The 20,142-nt window shown below is 39.2% G+C and overlaps 1 protein-coding gene across 5 annotated transcripts in view; it reads left to right on the top strand.

Moving 5' to 3' along the window:
• The first annotated feature begins 4,528 nt into the window (after positions 1-4,528).
• LOC135482627 (insulin gene enhancer protein isl-1-like) overlaps positions 4,529-20,142 on the top strand; it is a 56,601-nt gene continuing 40,987 nt past the window's right edge. For all 5 annotated transcript variants that reach the window (XM_064762845.1, XM_064762844.1, XM_064762843.1 and 2 more), the window contains exons 1-4: positions 4,529-4,656; positions 7,357-7,389; positions 8,042-8,231; positions 19,156-19,433. In XM_064762845.1, the coding sequence (XP_064618915.1) occupies positions 4,635-4,656; positions 7,357-7,389; positions 8,042-8,231; positions 19,156-19,433 (523 nt within the window). In that variant the 5' untranslated portion in view covers positions 4,529-4,634. The remainder of the gene's footprint in view (positions 4,657-7,356; positions 7,390-8,041; positions 8,232-19,155; positions 19,434-20,142) is intronic.

Here is a 20,142-nt window from a genome sequence, read left to right as displayed (position 1 = left end):
CACTTGGCCCAAAAAATTACCCACAGCTAAAAAGGCTCCGCCAAATCGAAGGCTGGTTCCCTCCAACCTCATCAATATTCAAAAGGCGTCGTCGTCCTTTCATTGTGACAAATCGCTCGAAGAGCGTGGTCAACGACCATGGAGGCTAGATTAGGATTCATTTTCAAGACCTCTTAGATTGCAAGCACAATTAAAACTGCTACCTTTGAGGTTTTGCCGATGTTTTCACGTATTTCAACGAAATATTTCAAGATGAACACTTGAGTCGGATTGCGTCTGTTGTTTGGATGTGAATTTAGGCTTGAATGTTACTTCCAGTATTTCATAGGTGTACACAGGCAACCACCAGTCAATGCCAGTCTATATACTAAGTGTTCTGTCAATGGCATTTTTCATACTTTCACGGATCCGTCATTCTTGTACCCGAATTGCGGCAAAAAACTTCATGTATATACATGTACCATCGATCAGTCATGTCATTCACACCTCTCCTTACCTCTAATAATTCTTATCTTGATTAAATGTTCCTCCGAGTGGCGTCAAAGAGGCAGTCGGCCATGCTGGACCAGGGATTAATGCAGACTTGGTCTCTTCTTGAAGCTGAGAAGTTGATTGCCAAAATATAGACGTCAATGGAAATGGCGTTGTTGTCGCGTTATCGGGATGAAGTCTTACTTTTCTGGAGCACCGTGTGGCTCGGGTGGCTGGAAACATTATCCGCGCAAGGCAGTGTTAGTGCTGATTAGACGGTGTTCGCCTGAAACAAAAACTGACGCGATATTGGCGAAAAAATAATTTGGCGAAATGGCCGAGAATGGCAAGACACAATAATGGTCATAGCAAACATTAAATAAATTATGCATTAATTATCAAGTCAAACATTCAGTATTTATTGAATGTTGAAGAATTGACGATTGGCGAGATTTATTCTATTTGCCCGAAATTAATGTGAAGTACCAAAATCTCCCACCTACGCTGATCCAGCCCGTTTCTTGTCATCAACCAACCTCGACCAAAGGATCAAACCGTTACCAAAGCCAGCGCATTTCTTTAAGTTAAAACACCTTAGGGATGAGGATGGCGTCTGCTCCCCCACTTTGTATACGTCTGCTTCATTTATCTTGGGGTGCATAAAAGAGGCTGACACACACCCAAAGCGGCATTGCGAATTGGTCTTGACAAGGCAATAGAGGATTTCCAAACACAAAGCTTAGAAATCCAAAGAAAAACAAACACTGCTACTTTTGTTGGGGGCTATATAGGCGAGGTGTTTTCCCTGCATGCTCGCCCAAAGTAAGATAGGCGGCTATGTCAATAAAATTCGCATTCATTCGCCCCCTATAGAATTTGTATTCTATTCGAATTGGGTCTATTGTGGAGTTGATAAAATGGCAATAATTTAATAGCCCGGTAGCCCACCCCTAGTTCAATGTGGTGCACCTGTGTTGTGGTAAGGTCTTCAGCTCCGCAATGTCAGCAACTGAATTCGTGACATCTCTATCACCCGTAACATGCCTGCGAGGGCAACAAAGGTTTGCAGTATGCAGTCTCGCAGTAGTGTTTGAGCTCATGACTTCACTCTCGCTGTCGCTGGTCAGGGATCAACAACAATCTGAAGTGAACGGAGCAAAAAAACAGGAATTCTTCAGGACAAATCTCATGCGTACTTTTTTCAATTTTAAAAACAACCTACACTGCAAAAATTAGTGCAAAATATCAAAAGTCAAATCTCCAAATCACACTTTTTATGAACACACATTATCGCCAAAATCATTGATATCATGATTTCGAGAAAGTTTTTTTTACTGAAAAAGAACCTATTGACTTATGCAGTGATGTATTCCAGAATACGGCAGTCAATTCAACAGAAACATCGCTGGATTCGAATTCAAAACGATAATTCGCAAAATTAAAAAAACACCCCACCCTAAAAGTAGCTCGCCGGTATTCTTCGGGGCTTTTTATAGACGTTTGTTGTTACTCAGCCCGATGATAAACCCCCAAGATCGAGGCCAGCGGACCAGACATCTGTGTATCATGTACCGTACCACATGCAACTCCCCAAGCCTGGTACTAAAGCAGGTGGTATGTACATTTACATACTACCACTGAAGCAGCATTTTTATGATATCCCGGCGCTTTTTAAAAGAAAATGGCCAAAAGGTTTTTTTAAATAATATGTTCGATTGCGTTAAATTTGATATGGACGTCCCGACAGGATGTGCATTCACATTGCTTCGTTTGCTCTTCCTTATTGATTAGGGGGGTGTCTTCTTGGAGATTCTGCATTATTGCAAACCCAAAGACTTTGACCTGCTGGTGTTATTATCGCTTTCATCTTAAGATTTTGCCTAAGTAAACAAAACTGGAAGACTCGTGTAATACCGTTAAAAGAATAATAGAAAACCGTATTAACGAAGTGCAAAATCTCCTCCATGCAGCTGGGATTCACTGAAGTGAGAGTTTTTACAGGGTGTAAAATCGGGCTTTTCTGCTTCATTACAACTAGAAAGTTAATACCCTGTGCAGGGGCTTTACAGCGCCTGTCTCTTTTATGATTATAATACAAAAAGTATTGTTGCATGTCAACAAACCTGAAAACAAGTGTTTAATCCAATTACAAATAATGGAGAACTGTTTTGGCCGCGTGGGACGCCTCACGAAAAAGAATAGTGCAATATCAGAAATGGAATTCCGCCAAAAATGCCTCGGTGGTACCCCGACGATCATAATAGGAAGGTTGAGATCAGGTACTTCTCACGGATCCTTATACGTATACGAACAGAAATGTGCACACAATTCGTCATCTTTCTACAGAGTTTTCTCCGGCGTTTACGCATAAGGATCTTCGAAAAGTAGCCGTTCTCAACCTCCCCAATAACATAAAAACTTCAAGTGGTTGGGCGGTTGCAGACATCGAACTCAAGGCAGTTTTATAGAACTCCATGCAGATATGTAGGGCGCGCTTCTAAAAAGCCGACCGAAACTTTCTGCAGATGATTTGTTTTCAACTGACTTCGCTGGGTGCGCGTGCATTATGCGGGAGGGGCCTAGTTGCACCGTATCTTCTGTCGCTTGTCAAACCCAGTTCACATACAGACATTGTTCCTGGTAAATTTAATTCGGGTTGTGATTAATTGATGATACGAAACAAGGTGGCAAAAAACAAGGCTCGCGGCCATTTCGATACCTCGGTTTTAATCCAATGTGTACACAATCATGACAGTGTACATGCACATCCATGTACCTGCTCGAAGCTAAACCCAGCCGCGGGCGGATCCCGTGGCATTTTACGCCTGGTGAAAGTGACGAGATCACCATTGTGCGAATATTTCGATATGGCATAGGTGTCCTTGTACACAACATGTACGAGTATATACAAGTCATGACCTAACTGGGGCACGAAACCCTGCCATAAGAGAGGTTCACATCTCGATCGGAGAACAGAACGAGGATGGGGTGGGAGCGTTGCCTGTTGTAAAAAAGCGATGCAATATAGTGTGTATGCCTAGAAACGATAATCCACCCGCCAGCCTCGGAGCCTAGTGGTTAGCACTGCTGACTACCACGCAATAGGGCTCGGGTTCGATCGTAGGGAGAATCCAGAATTTCTGGATGAACGGTGTGGCTTTCAGGTAACTAAAATTCTTGGCTCTTCAGAGTCCTTTGATTGGGACAACCGAGATTCTGGCTAAAGATCTCACACAGAGGGCAGTTGTGTTAATTGGTGTGGACTAATTCCTATGGCAAAGGTTCAAAAATGCACCATGAAGCCTGATTGATTGATTGATTGATTGATTGGAATCAATCCACTTGACCTGAGGACGTCAACCACAGGCACGCATGTTAGTATAAAAGCAGACCAGGACACAGAATCTTATTCAATATCTTTATTTAGATTGAGATGGTCATAATACATTGTTCAGTATGTACGTATACGTGTATCGACATCATCATTACGGAATTGTTCTGAAAATGCAGCTTTGACCTTAGACAGCAATACCGTGAGCTGATTCTCAAGTATTTTCAGACCTATATGGTCTCATTCATGCACTGCTAGCCTCCTTCGTTGATATCAGCAAAAATTGTCATACCTGTCAATCGAGATGAGGGGCCGATCTGAGAGGAATTATGATAATACACCATAGACTGTACCAGACACCGTACCACATTCGAACTCTCTGGGAAACAGATTCAGCCATGTAAAACGGTTGTAAAAACTATTAATGAACGACTTGTCTTCGGAAAGGAATTCTCAGTTCCCCCTGAGTCTCCGAGAAATCACCTGGGAGACTTCGCCTGCCCTGCCGTGCCTGCAATTATGAAAGAGTGTCATCATGAAACCCAACACAAATCGCAGTACGGCGCGAGAATTTAGTTTTTTCCTCAATTGGTAGACGCCGCCACTGAAAAACCATGTTTTCACTGCACGTGACTCGTGCGCGGTAGCCAATCGCACGCCAAGTCCCGCCCCCTCGCAGAGACCAAATTTATATCAGTGTTGACAATGTTGAATACTACACGAGTTTAGACAGTCATAATCGGACTGTGCACTAAAAGGAGCTACTGTGCTATATTTTCTTCTTGGGTTGTTCACTTAAATCGCCAAAATTTCGCCCTCAAAAGCTGACGATATGAGCGACGCGCAACCGAAAAGTAAGTTATTTTCATATTTTGACGTGTTTCTGTAGTTTCTATGGATATTTCTCTAAACGTTGTGATGTGATTCTAGACCTTCTGGATTCGGAACATTCTCAGACCATATGGTGCGGAGGAGTTACTTAAGTTATCAAACAGTGTCGACAGCTGATAGGATGTCATGGAAACGTTTTTACTTCTACTGCGAGTGCAAAATGAAGGTTTCCTAATTTCGATATCAGTTTTCGGGTCGGCTACCTGGAGTTAGAATGTTATGTCACGAAGGACGGAAAGGCGTGCCACACGGCTTAGGAAAGCATGACAGCAGTCAAAAATAATTCATAATTAATGTCATGGGAACAAATCAAATGTTTTCATGGAGCGGTATACCTTGCCGAGATAACGCGGGGCAGGGTTGGCACAGTTTATAAAGGACTGGGTGGGGACTGGTGTGAAACCTTTCAGGTCGCTGATTCTGGAAGCAGCCCCGGTATGAGAGATGACATATCCACAAACTGTCATTTTCTACGTGGTTGACGTTAGGCCTATCATGCAGTTTCAGTCCCTTGTCAGGTTGATTTGCGCGGGGAGGGGTAAAAAGTAGCCAACCATCGTCGTGTAAGGGATTCAAAAATCAGGTGGCAACACAATATAATTTATTTAGGGAAAATAATCAAATTTTGAGATCCTCAAGGAACTATGGTTGATTTGGTTTAAAGTTTATCAGGAATCATTGAACAATAAAGCAATGATTTAAAGCCATACATGTAAGCGTTAATAAATAGTTTGGGCCATTCTCGTCAGATGAGAGATTCAAAGGCAACGCTAGCAAAAATGCGTTTTCTCATTATATTTTGTTGCATGCCTGTAGTTTGAGCCGATCTGGCGCCAAGAAAAATTTAAATCACGTCGTCCTTAGTTTGGGCAAGGTTTGGACCACTCTGGTGGCAGCTTCATTGGCAAAACTAGTATACGGACCACTCAGTCTCGTAACTTGCAGGCAAACCTACAAAGAAAAAGTCACATAATATTTAGGCGTGTTTTCTAGTTCATCGCAGAGAATTCCCGCGGCAATCTCACTGGTTTGGGCCATGGCCCTCGAAGCTTTATTGGCAAAATTATTGAAAAATACCTGTACCTCGTATCTTCAGACCCGAACCTAGGACATATTGCATCTTCTTATGATGTTTTGTTGTTAATTTGAGTTACTGAGGGTAAATCTTTCGGCGCGTCACCTAATCCGGCAGTTTGAGTAGTTGATATCCTAATTCTGAACGCGCACGACTATATAGCTGTGCAGCAGATCAAACTTAAAAGACAGAAGTTTATGAAAAAAGAAGAAAATAAATTGCATAAACGTGGACAGAAAAAACTATAGCTGCGGCTGAGCAGAAACAGGCATGGCGACTTTTTATACATCACAAAACTTTTATGAGCAGCCGCTTATTTCACTGGTGCAGATATTGGAGTGGTGATATGTATTCAATAAGTCACTGCTTGTATATTTATTGCAGCAATATACGATTTATAAACAAGAATCACAAAATTTCTAACACTTTTGCTAAAATACTTTCATATAGTGTAAGGCCTATACAGTGGCATTCGCCTAAACTTGCATTGAATGGACTACTGAGCTATGTGATTTCTATAATTTAGGTTGTTTGTTTTGCGTTTATTTACAATACCTCGGGCGAGAAGACCGGTTCTGCGTCGGCCCCTGCGTAGACACTGCATAGGACGGCCAAATAGGCCTGAAACTAATGAACTGCGATCTTTATAGACCAAATCGATGGCGCGGAAATAGGGACTAGGATATCCTAGGGATAAAAAATGCAGGAAAGGCAGTGCATTGACGGTTTTTAATTCCCTGTTGGGTAACAATAGTCTACTTCCTTCTGTCCCATCTGGCATGGGGCTGTTAAAAAAGTGTGCGTTACTGAGCTACATATGCGGGCGTCTGCACAGGAGAGTTGCCAAAAGGTGTAGATTAGTTGAGTTTTGGTAACCTGACGAAAACTTGGGGGTGTGTTTCGAGGTAACCCTCAATAGTTCCACCCGTGATATCTTCTGCTGAAGAACTTGCGTCAACGATCATTTATCACGTATGTTGTAAACTTGTTGTGATTTTGTACCATTTTTCATTTATTCCGACCAATTCAAAATCCAACATTTTGTCAAAGGTGGCATCATGCATATCATGATGACAACGTTTAGTGCAATCTATCAAACAAGCAATCCTGTATACTCATTGTTGTTATTGATATTTCATCGGATGCAACTAAACCTGAAAGTCACCAACCGCGACCATCAGTCGGTGCAACAGCCAAATCGTATGACATAGCATACCAGTCCACCAGAACGTCGTTTCAGAACGCGGCTTATTAATGTTCTGGTGCCACTGTGCAGGGCCCAGTATAATAAAACTTTAATTCCATCCCATTAGTTAAAACTTTGTTATCCTCATTACGGGATAGTGTTCATTTACAATTTGGTAATATGGAGCATTACTAGGATTTTAATCCTAATGAAGAAGCATTCTCGATTTCATGATACTAGTCCTGAATGCGGAAATAAGCATGCTCATTTGCAATATTCGATTTCTAATCGATCCGTCGTCAAATGTCACAACATAAATTCTTCACTTTTCCTTTTAGAAAAAGCATTATAGTGTTTTTGTCTTGGTAATATCATGTAGTGTAACACTGTTTTCTATTCCAGATAAGCCGATTCTTGTCATAAACAACTTAAATAGTAAGTAAATTAACCTTGTTATTATTGAAGTAAATGTAGGGAGCTCTCAAACGGCCTCAGTCCAAGCTCGGGCCACCAAAGTTCTCCCGGCGCCAGGTCTCGAGACTTCCAAAGTCATCTTAAACGATTCTAATTGTTAATTGAAAAATAAGGATACATAATTTCTTCAAATTGCAAGAGAACATTGCTTCTGTGCATTATGATTAAAAATTACGACTATATGTGTATGTTAGACCCATCGAAACAGTGGTGATAATCGTATGATATTCAAACTTCGTTTTTGAATCAAAGATACATTTCGTATATTTATAGGGTTGTTGGGTTGAAAAGCACTCGTACTAGGAAAAGTTTCAAAGGCAGAAAGTGATGGTAAAAAGGACTCGGAGCCAGTTCTGTCATCTGATACAAACACTGGTTTAAGTCCACATACCGGTTACTGTTTAGAACGTCTATGGTCCTTTATTTCGTTTGGCGGAACTGAATGTTTCTACATGTATTGTTATATGGGATTTTTAAACACGATCTTGGGCCACCATGTCTGAACGTTAACTGCTGTTGATGTCCGTCCCGTGTCTGAACATTTAATCAATAATTTAGCGATGGAAACTGGCGAAGTTGGTCTTCTAAATCATTCTCTTTTCTCTACTTTCAGAAAAGCGTCGTGTGTCGCTGTGCGTGGGGTGCGGGAGCCAGATCCAGGACCAGTACATCCTCCGTGTGGCGCCGGACCTGGAGTGGCACGCAGCCTGCCTCAAGTGCGCTGACTGCAACCAGTACTTGGACGAGACATGTACCTGCTTTGTCCGAGATGGCAAAACATATTGTAAACGGGACTACGTGAGGTAGGAACAAAGTCTTTACATCGGTTAATTAGCTCTCAAATGATGCTTTGAATAGCAGGAGATCTGAACGTCTCAGAGAGAGACTGGCAATGTAAGAGAGGGGAAGTGGAATGCAGCCGGTTAGGTTACTGGGCAACATCTTTAAAACCATTCAGTCAAAATCAATACATCAAGAATCCTCTTACACATTAATGGAACTTAAGGGCTATGCCTTGACTTTGATTTTAAGTTACATTCGATTACTATACAATTGAATACGTTAAAGTAATTTATCCGATACGTAAAAAAACAATACAATATAATTTCATCATTGGGAACTTGTAGTTTGTAACAACATTTGAATATGCGACATGTCAAAACTTCCCAATGGCGGCCTCTTGAAAAAATCATTTCTATCAAACACAAAATCTAATTATTTTTGCTCGCCGACCGGGTACCTCCTTCATCTACCGATCATTGGTAGTACGACTCCGCATTCCTCAACGCATATTAGTCATGTATTACTCTGATAAATATTTTTCTAAAACTGATGATATGTACGATCAGATCTTTGACTACACAGTTAATGTAATCAGAAGGCATAAAGCAGGAGTTTGTTTACGCGCCTTGGGTTAAACAACTGGGCCACAACCAACACAGAGTTACGTCATCGTAGAGTTTATTTCAGAGTTTGCATATCTCAAATTCAAATTTGATTCTTGCTTTGTAAACGTTACTGGTTTTACTACGATCTCCGAAAACGGCGTATTTTAGTGATTATTAGAACTGACTAGTCATAAATTAGCATTTACACTCTTAGAAATAAAGGATTTTTTAGGTTTTGAAAAAATTTATATTTTTCGGCCAATACAAATATGCATCGGCCGTAGAGGTTTTTCAGCATTGTGAAAAGCCTTAGATATTTTTCACAATCTTGAAAACCATTGAGGTTTTTCATTTTACATGTACCATACTGTAAGCATATTTGTGTTGCTGAAAAAAATCTTTGTTGGTTTTTCAGACTCTCAAAAACCTTCTTTTAGAGTGTATGATTTTTAGTTAAAGACAAACCGCAAGTGATCATCAATGCTCGAAGTTAGGATGGTATCGTAACTTCTGTAACCTTATCATGAAGTACATGTAGCAAAAGTTAATATCGATCTTTATGTCAATACACGGATGCAGTTTAAATATATAATATCGGAATTTACAGAAAACCTCAAAGTGCGAGCAGGGGATTTTTCATCCCTGCAGGCATGAGTATAGGGCAAATGGGGCCGCTCTTAATACAGTTTCTTTGATCGTCTGTATCTTGAAGTGAATGCCATTGAATGTTAAGGGTTTTTCTAATGGATCTAACTGCCGCCATCTATTAGGAAATGAATAAACTACTTTTAAAACCCAACTGTCAAAACTGTCAAATTAATAAGTAGGTCTATCTGCAATGTTCTATTTTATATTTAATAAGAAAGATCTTTAACTAGACTTAGGGCCCCATCACTTAAGTCTTCAATAGTTAGATATCAACTAAGATATCAATACGCGCATCTCTTAAGAGATCAGAGAGGTTACTGTCATTGTCGTATGTCTAGACTTGTAAGGGTATGAACCGCGTAAGGATGAAGGCATGATCACGACTCGGGTGGTCTCATTCTAAACCATTCAATTCGGCCACTAACTAAAGCAGAAAATTTGCGACTTCATAGTAAATCTACTGTATATTGAATTTAAATGCACAATATCGTTCATGTCGTGATAAATGTTAAGTGATATACAAACACTGTAAGCAAACTAAATTTCATGGTTCATTTATTCAAACATCGTATTCAAAAGGGATGTTCTGTGTATGGCAAGCCGTTTGCTTCAAAAAGTCGAGATGATTTTTTTCAAGTCGAGATTTTTTTTTCAAGTCAAGAAAAAATATTTCAAGTCAAGAAATTTCTTCAAAAAGTTGAGATTAGTATTTTCAAGTTAACACATTTTTTTTCAATTCTACAAGTTTTTTTTTTTTAAGTCGACTTTTTAAATATATATACATATTTTTTTTTAAGTAAAAAGTTTTTTTCATTAATTTTTTTATATACAACTTATCAGTTGATTATTTTTCTAATTCTTTTAAATTTTTTTTCAAGTCGATAAAAATTTATTGTAAATGACAAATTTCCTATTCAACAAAAAAAAAACACATTCGAGACAGAAAAAATAAGTCGAACATTATGACGTCATCACTTTTCGTGTACAGTATGTGGACTCGTCCCCAGCCGTTCTCTTGCTGACTTCGCATTCTAATGCCCACATATGGTCTCACTAGTCAGTGGTGATCAGGTCAACATTGGTCCCCCTTAAAAAAAAAGTTCTTCAATCTCAGGCGATTACCATGGATACAGATAAGCCTATCATATCGCTATTGCTGCATGTTCAAATGTCGGTGTCCTGGATATTTTGTGAAGAGGTAGCTCTGACGATTATTTGAGGAAAATATCAGCTTCTTCTGTGCACGTCCGCAGTGACCAGGCCTCGCATGCTATGTATAGCTCAATCGGATGTTGACATGAACTGGTTCCTGTCAGAGTGCACATGTTCTCAAGGTGAGACTTCGCGGTCAAAATGCTCAAAGAAAAGCCGCAACGACACCCTATTTTGGTATCAAAATTTAAAATTGTTATTATTTTGCTTTCTCAAGGTGATAAGTAGAAGCTTATAAAAATATTATTTCACCATCCATGTTAATCGTCAAGTTATAAGGCGGCATGGTGAAATTTTCAAAATTTTCATCGATGTACAGGGTGTCTCATGTATTGTCACTAAACTGCGAGATTTGTCTGAATCAAACCCTAAGGGATATTGGAAAGTGGTGGAAGAACTTAGAAATTCCAATCCAAAATCGTCACTTCATGGTAGTTCCTCAATCGCTATGGAGGAATGGAAAAAACATTATGAATCTCTTTTGGATTCCCCTCCTGAAACCCCCCAAAAACTACTAGATGATATAAAAGTTTTAGAAGATGAACCCTTTTTCTCGAATCTCGACAGTGAAATTAGAGAAGATGAAGTTCTGAAAGCCGCTAAATCGCTCAAAAGAGGCAAGGCCGTGGGTTTGGATCGCATTTCAAACGAGATGCTGAAGTCTTCAATGCCTTTCCTGGCAAAATGTTATGCGAAAGTTTTTAATACTATTTTACAAAAGGGTTGCTACCCTGAACAATGGAGCAAAGGCTATATTGTTAATATTTTTAAAGCTGGCGATCGGTCTGACCCAGGTAACTATAGGGGAATTACTATTAATAGTTGTCTCAGTAAACTGTTTAGTACTATTCTCAACAACAGGCTAGAACTTCATGTCGAAAAGGATACCATTTTAACCCCAACTCAACTAGGCTTTAAGAAAGGAGCAAGAACCTCCGATCATATCTTCACCATCCACACTCTTGTTGATAAATATATAAAAAAGAGCAAGACCCCCCTTTTTGCTTGCTTCGTTGATTTCCGCAAGGCATATGATAGTGTATGGCATAATGGTCTTTTCCTTAAATTACTTAAGTACAATATTCGTGGTAATTTCTACAATGTTATCAAGAAGATGTATCAACAGAGCTCTGCATGCGTTCGCTCAAATAGTCGTCAAAGCTCCTTTTTTAACTGTACAAATGGGGTCAAACAAGGTGACACTTTGAGCCCCCTTCTTTTTAACCTTTTCATAAATGACCTTCCTACAAACCTGTCTCAAAATATTGATGCTGAGGAACATATTCCTTGCCTAAATGGCCGTTTTATCGACCATCTTTTTTATGCAGATGATTTAATTATTCTGTCCAGAACTGCTAAGGGCCTTCACTCAATGTTAAGACAACTTGAACTTTTTTGTAATACTTGGAATTTAGAGATAAATATAAAGAAGACGAAAGTGATGAAACTATGTGGAAATGGACATGTAGGTAAAGATTCTTTCTTTTTTAAGGGTGTCTTGTTGGAGAACTGCACTTCTTATAAATATTTGGGAGTTGTATTGAGTTCTTCAGGGTCTTTTACAAATGCTAAAATAAATGCTTCTTGTAAAGCTAAGAAGGCTCTATTTAGTATACGTGCTTGCCTACGTAATACTGGGATCAACCCCAAAAGTGGATTAAATTTGTTTGACAAACTCATATCTCCCATTTGTACATATGGGGCCGAAATTTGGTCGGCCGAAGATCTTCGGAAAGGCAAGTTTCATGGAGTCTGGTCCACTGAGCAGAAGTGGTATGATTCTGTCATTGAACATGTTAATATTAGCTTTTGCAAATTTCTTCTCGGTGTAAATAAAAAGGCTGGTAATATTCCCACTATGAGCGAACTTGGGAGATTCCCTATTGGGATTGATATAATATGTAAAATCTATAATTACCACACACACCTAGATAATACTGACAATCCAGTTTTAAAAGATGCTTTTACTGAATCAAAGTTGTTACACTCCAAGGGCTTTTACTCCTGGTTCTCTTTTTATAAGGAATTGTCGAAGAAAATAAATTTTGATTTATGTAACCCAGACATCTCCTCTAAAACAATCAAGGAACATATGAAGGAGCGTTATAAATCGTTCTGGTTTGAAAAGTTCTATCAGAAGTACATTGATTTAAATGAGGGGAAATTTTGTACATATGTAGCTTTTAAAAATAGATTTTGCTACGAAAATTATCTCGATGATATTCAAAATAGGGAACACAGGTCCCATTTTACCAAATTAAGACTGAGTAATCATTGTCTTTTAATCGAGAAAGGCCGCTACTCTCGTCCTATTATCCCCAGGGATGAGAGATGGTGCCCTCACTGTTTATCATTGGGAATCAAAGAAACTGAAGATGAGACTCACTTTTTGTGTTCATGCCCTTTGCTCTCTAACCTTCGTGATAAATATTTGAACAAAACTCGAATTGGGTTAACAAATGAACTTTCAAATAGAAATCTATTATTATATCTTTTAACTGCTGAAGGCAATGTAGCTCGCCTCACCGGCAAATTCTGTTATCTAGCATTTCAGGTGAGGAAAGCTCTATAATTATTAAAAATACTGCTGCAATCATTGTAATAATGCCCACTAACTCTCTTGCACTCTTAAGTAATTTCTGTATTATTTGATTACTTTTATTACTTATTACTCTCTTTTCTTCTGACTCTCTATCTGCACTGCACTGTTTATTGTATTTTCGTCCCATGTAAAATGTAAATTTTATACGGATTCAATAAACTTTTGTAATTTGTAATTTGTAATTTGTAATTTGTAATTTGTATTGTGCTGCCCCCATGTTCTCATGACTGAATTACTTGATAACAATGAAAGCTGGTCAGAAGTATTCTAGAAGCGGCAAGCTATTCAGAAATGTATAGGTTTATGTGTGAGAGTGATATACTGCAAGGTCGACAGCCACTTGAACAGGGGTATGCATGAAATGACGTCGCGCCATTTGTGGAGCCAGGTAGGCCCGGCCATTGCACTGGCTAGTGAGACCTATATACATAGCAGGGGACCAGTCTATACAGTATGCAAGATAGCGGGAGGCGATGTTGTTGCTATGGTCCGGCGATCTGAAAGGGCCAGACAATCATTAGATCAAAACAAACTAGAGAACTGTTCCAGGCTACTAGATGACATTCTAGGAATTCTGAGTGCGCTGTATATACGTGCATGCGATCACTTCGGTGCCGGTGTAACATCTGTGGTTGTTCCCCATGTGTCAGTGTTTCCAAACAATAGGCAGCTAGAGAGACCACGACTTTTCAATAGGGGGGATACACAGAAAAACTTGTCAATCTATTTTTGAGCGTTCCCAAACAATGAGGGGAAACACTCAAAAACAGAAACACTCAAAAACATTACACCGGTTCCGTTTTGGCAGAAGATTTTGCGGAGGTCTTGGTGCCTATGCACAGCACTAACGATCAGGTATTGCACGCGATAGAGGGTTTGCAGAATAACACGACACACGGGCCTGATCGCGGCTGGCCAGGTGTTGAATTAGGCGGCGCGCGCAATGTACACAAAAACTGATGACGTCATAATGTTCGACTTTATTTTTGTAGCGCTCGACTGATTATTTTCTCGAGTATGAAATTTTTACTCGAGTATGAAATTTTTACTTTCGACACTATTTCGGTATTTATTATGTATCATTATTATATTTTACAAACACTATTTTAATTTTTATAATCATTTTTTTCTCGCAGTGAAATTTTTATTAATTGATTTAACTTCAATAAGTTAAATGAGAAGAAAAATAAATATCTCGACTTGAAAAAAAAATTTTATTTCAAATTTTTTTTCTTGACTTGAAAAAAATCATTTCGACTTTTTGAAGCAAACGGCTTGCCATATCTGTGATCATGTACTCAATTTTAACGCACGTGTTTTTAGTGCATCTGAAATGGGACTGAAAACCGAGCCCAACTAATTTTACATAATACATGAAATTGATAGATAGTTGAGTGTCTCTGAACATTCACCCATGCTAATAGTTTAAATGTTCGCCGGGCTAGTCTCATCTGTCCCGCGGGTAAAATCATCCTACCCGTCCCGCACGGTTGGGTATCTCAACCTGGCGGACTACAACAAGTGCGCCGCTTTGTTGCCTATCACGAGAAAACGCGGCTTCACCCGGTCGCCATACCGTACAAGAGATAGCTTCATTAACTTCTGACAATGCCGAATTATAATCCAGTCGTTGCGTTTGAATCTGACAAATTAAAACTACAATTACATGGTGTTCGGGATCCGGCCTTCCCATCTGGTGCGAGTTGGCAGTCAAGTTCCCAAGAGGATGGAGTTGGATACGCGCAATGAAATAAAGGGCTGCGGTTTAGAAACGTCTGATTGACAAAGACGATTTTTTTTTAGCGGAAATTATCAGAATCACACGAATTCATGATGTCTGCAAACAAAAAATTGGTGTCTGGAGACTAGTGCATAACTACATGACGCCGCGTCGGCAGATTAGGGCATTAATACGCGAATTGGATAATGCATGAAAGTGCACCGACTACACAAATGTGTCTGTAGAATACAGAAGAGTAGGCTGCAGACTAGTTTTTGCATGCCAATCTAAAAGCACGTTTGTGCCTTCTCGAGAAACAAAGAGAAATATTAACGACAAACGAAAGTCTGAATTAAACTTCGTAGCTTGGTAACATTATATAACAATATAAGCTTTGCAAACATACACGCAATTAAAGTCGAAAAAGATACAAATTGAGGAGGAACGTTGAACCCTGCAGGGAGATAATCGATTATGCAAGGTAGAAAAAAAATCAGATATATTGATCGATTATTGTATATATTCATTACATATCTACTACGCAAAACAAACAAACAAATATGTCGAAAATTTATATCAATACCACAACTGAATATTAAGTAAGATGTACGAACACCATGGAAGCGAACACCAAACATTGTTAAAGGCTCTGAGGAGACGGTGGCAACATAAAATGGATACGATCTGATTGGTTTGTTTATTGTGACGTCATCAACAATGCAAATTATGTGACAATGGATATCAATTTATGGCGCGAAATATGGTACCGGCGGAAAGTGTGTTTATCACTGGAAGTGTTTGATTTCACTTCTACCATGTAATTCCATTTTCTAAGATATAACCCGTCCGATTTAGTTGATGAAAACATTGAACATTGTTAACTTAGAATTGACGACTTGAAATTGACAACAGGAACATTGTTGGTTTCACATTGGCCTTACTCGGATCTTGAAGACAGAAAAAACATGGCAAGATTCGTTTCTCTAGCTGAAGGGAATTGTGATTCTCGCCATATGCCGTCATAAAAACACGACAGCGCGCGAAATCAAAGCGCAAATGTCGCTTGTCATTGTGATGACATTGACTCCCGGGGAAGACACCATCTTTGTTATCGTAACTGCAGAGAACCAGCCCTGGGTTGTGATCATAGCGAGCCTGCAGTACACCGCTAGTGTTTGGATAGACAGGTGTAATGAGTGTTCACCCGGGCTAATTTGGATCTGAGCCGTAAAATAACCCCGTCGGTTAGCTGGATTTGAGTCGGTTGTATATTTTTCTGTGATCTCCACGTCAAACAGAATTATTCGCATTTGCTCTGCGTTACGAACTCTCACCTTCCTGGCATGTCTGGTTGGTATTTGCTCCCCTAATCAAAATAATCCCCATTCGAACAGTATGCTGAATCAAGTATTGAACTATTTACAGAAATATGGCTATGATAGACTATCACCTGTTTTGAACGTGCGATTGGAAGTACATCTTCTATATCGTGTTATAGGGTTTCAAATCGAAGGCCTGTATCGTCGATCAAACGTTAAACCAGTTAGGCTAACTGTATAACTGTAAACCATTTGGGCTACAAAGTTTGAAAAAACTTTGTGGCACTTGTTCAGTGAATAATTTGCAACTTCAAGTAGTGCTATTTTGAAAGCTCTAATAAAACATATTTTTACACTGACCTCCGACAAAAAAATGTTTCTGATATATCAAACATACAAGGTTTATTCGTATGCGACAAATAGTATCAGAGTTCTTAGGTATGTTTCCACTGAATGGTATTGCGACAATGCATGCGACAGCGTGTGTTTTTTTAGTTCATGCCGTACTGTACCAAAACATTGCTAATACCTCATGCGTTGTAAAATTCATGCGATATTGCTTCAAATCGCACTCAGTGGCAACCTTGGAAAAGAACGGAAGAGTGTCAATGATGTCGCAGTCAATATCCTCTGTGAATCAACACATATTACGTAGAAGTGATGTCACTTGTACGTTTATATGGTTTTTCGCTGATATCTCCATTTTATGCGCGAAATTGCTTATATTTTCATTAGAAAGTAGCCTATATTTTCTTCCTCAAATTCTTCTTCGACGAATGTATATATTCTTATTGTGTGAACTGGTATCCATAAAGCAGATGGATCAGTCGGTGTCAAAGTATTGAAGAGCAGATTCTAAAAACTCGATCGTTTTCAGCCATTGAGAAGCTATATATGCGCACCACTTGACACTCGTTTATTTGAAAACCTTTATAAAACCAATAAACTATAAACAAACATACTTTTTCCTCTTTTGAAATTTCAATCAGTTTGCAGTAAGTTGATTTTTTAAAAGGCCTGGGGACTATTTCAATTGGTAAATTGAGGTAATTGACTTGTCAATCAATAACTATAGCTGTCAGTGAGAAAGGACAACCATCATCGGAAGAAATGAAAGATTTATCGAACATATTGCACTGGAAGGGTTTTATTATCCAGCAACAGCATTAATCATGTATGCATCCAAAAATAGTTGAGCAAACGACAAGAACGAAATCGTTTTTGAACTACTGAATTATTGTCACGAATTCTTTATTTGAAATCATATTCTGTGCTTGCATTCATGACTATTGTCTGAAATGATTTAACAATTTTAAACAAAATTTAAGAATTTGAAGCAGTGTATTTATAGCACTGTTGTTTAACACTTGAATTGAAGCACTGTTGAGTAGAACATTCATTTTATTGAAATGCATTGTTCAGTACTTTACACAACTAAATCTTCTCGATTCGCGAATTCAATTTGTCAGATTGCGAATTTTTGTTTTCTTTTTTAATGAAAAAAAAAATTTCGCGAGGATTTTTATTTTCACGATTTTTATTCTCGCGAATTCCCGCCAAAGGAAAATTCTTGTGAAGCTTTGGTGGTTAACAGTACCATTCTCTTTAATTCCTCCATCTTTTGATGTATGATTGCCATTCACGTCAATAAATGAAGGATTGTGTTAAAACGATCTTTATTTTAATTGGCTGCGAAAAAATCCAAAATCACAGCCTGTAACCCGAACTTTAAATAATTTTTATGAAATAGTATTTCGTTCGACCAGCATCTGAGAAAAAGTAACAACCGCGAGTTAATGACTTGGTATCCCTATCGTAATTGCAAGCCAAATTAGCAGTGGTTGATCCCCGCTTAAAACAGTCGGCGTATTCATGGTCTTCCCTGTCCGCCCTGCCCGTGTCAAAGACGTCAATCGAATCAGCCTTTATTGCACCAAGTCGTTGATTTCTATGAGACTAATCTTCCCCATCATTGTATTCTGGCTGACAAATCGGTTGATATGTCCAGTTAATTATGTTTTAATTTAGTTGTATCGCGGAAAGCTGCCACCTGAGACGGCCCATTGATTGCTATTGTAATGTTTGTCGCTCTATTTGCCGGTAATCGCAGAAAATTAATGCTGCTGAGAAGTTAACTCATTTTGAGGCGCATCGTGGTGTATCTCAGTGATTTACTCAAATAACGGCAGGCGAGAGTATTCTTCATTCAGGGATCAGGATAATTAATTAATGGCAATTCGACCAGACAGGAATATGTACATTTCCACAGAAAGCGATTTGAGGCGATTTTGCGTACACAACACTTGCGATTTTAGCATTAGGACGTCAGCTGACGTGTCGTATGCTTTCTCGAAATGATCGCTTTCTGGGGAAACCCACCGTTTACCTATCGCCTCTTTTGCAAATGATTGTCGATGCAAGTCCGGTCTATGTATTAATGATAGTGATGGTTATATTCTCCTACTTGCTGTATGCGTAAAACGCGTCCCTTCATTTTTTTATGCTGCGTATTTTTATCTCGACTCGTAATGCTTGCAGAACGTTATCTGCGTGTAGACGTAAATATTAATATTGTTGCATCATATCATCTGAATTATCTTTTGTAAATACAGATTTTAAAAAAATCTATACATGTATAACTGAACATTCCTCAATGTAAAAAAAAATTACTAAATCGATGGGTTTTTTTCTTGATGTTGCTGCTGTGTTAAAATTCCGCAGATTCAAAAACGCCAAAACTATTTTTAGTCACACTGCATGGTGACGTGTGATGAAATTTAGATCTGGGTGTTACGCCCTAGGCACTTATTGATGGCTTATTCTTCTTTCTCTCTTCAGGTTATTCGGGACTAAATGTGCAAAATGTAGCGTAGGATTCAGTAAAAATGACTTTGTAATGCGAGCACGGAATAAAATATATCATATAGACTGCTTCCGGTGCGTTGCCTGCAGCCGCCAACTAATTCCCGGGGACGAATTCGCCTTACGGGAGGACGGGTTGTTTTGTAAAGCGGACCACGAGGTCGTGGAGAGGGCCTCAGGACAAGAAAATCACGGATCTCCTTCAAGTATAAACAACAATAACAACGATGAACATAAGGGATTACAGTTGGCAGGTGAGTGGTGATGGAGAGTTTGGTGTCGTTTGCTTGAAGCATCAACGTGTGATCTCCATCTTTGAGTCATTTCAAACTGACGTGGCCGATATGAAGTGCAATGATATTGCCGTCGGGATTATTTCAGGAGTTTTGGTCACAACCAATTTCAAAAACACGCAACCACAGCTGCAGTCGCTACCGCTAGTACCTATAGGGACCACTAAATTCGGTCACTCGACTTGTCAATGTATTGACCTTTTTCATGTTCAAAATAGAATTGTTTCATATTTGAATATACTCTTTATCAACGAGCGTGGTTCTTGCCCATGCCGACGAGGGGCTTGGCGACCATGTCACATTATGTTTGACTGTGACGTCACAACGTATTATCAGAATGTTATCTCCATCTTCCATGGTGAAAGGAAAAGGCGAAGGTCATTTCCAATTATCGTTTAATATGTCAAATCGAGATTTAGTCGTCGGCGTGACGACATAATTTGCGGTTAAGCTTTTCGTGCACGCTACGCGACTGCATTCACCAATACCACAATAACACGCTGCACTATCAGAAACGCTATGTTTGTGGCAACCGTGAGAATGTCTCGACCGCGGTAATCCGACAAAATTTGCCCGAAAAGGCGAACAAAACACAATATGCGGTTTTATTTCCGATTTCAGGTCAGTGTGGTCTTTACGCGCAGACGATTGTATTCGCGGAATCCGAATA

This window comes from Lineus longissimus, chromosome 2, assembly GCF_910592395.1.
Source record: "Lineus longissimus chromosome 2, tnLinLong1.2, whole genome shotgun sequence".
Lineage (NCBI taxonomy): Eukaryota > Metazoa > Nemertea > Pilidiophora > Heteronemertea > Lineidae > Lineus > Lineus longissimus.
Note: the sequence above shows the minus strand (reverse complement) of the source record. Positions and strands in the feature narration are given on the sequence as shown.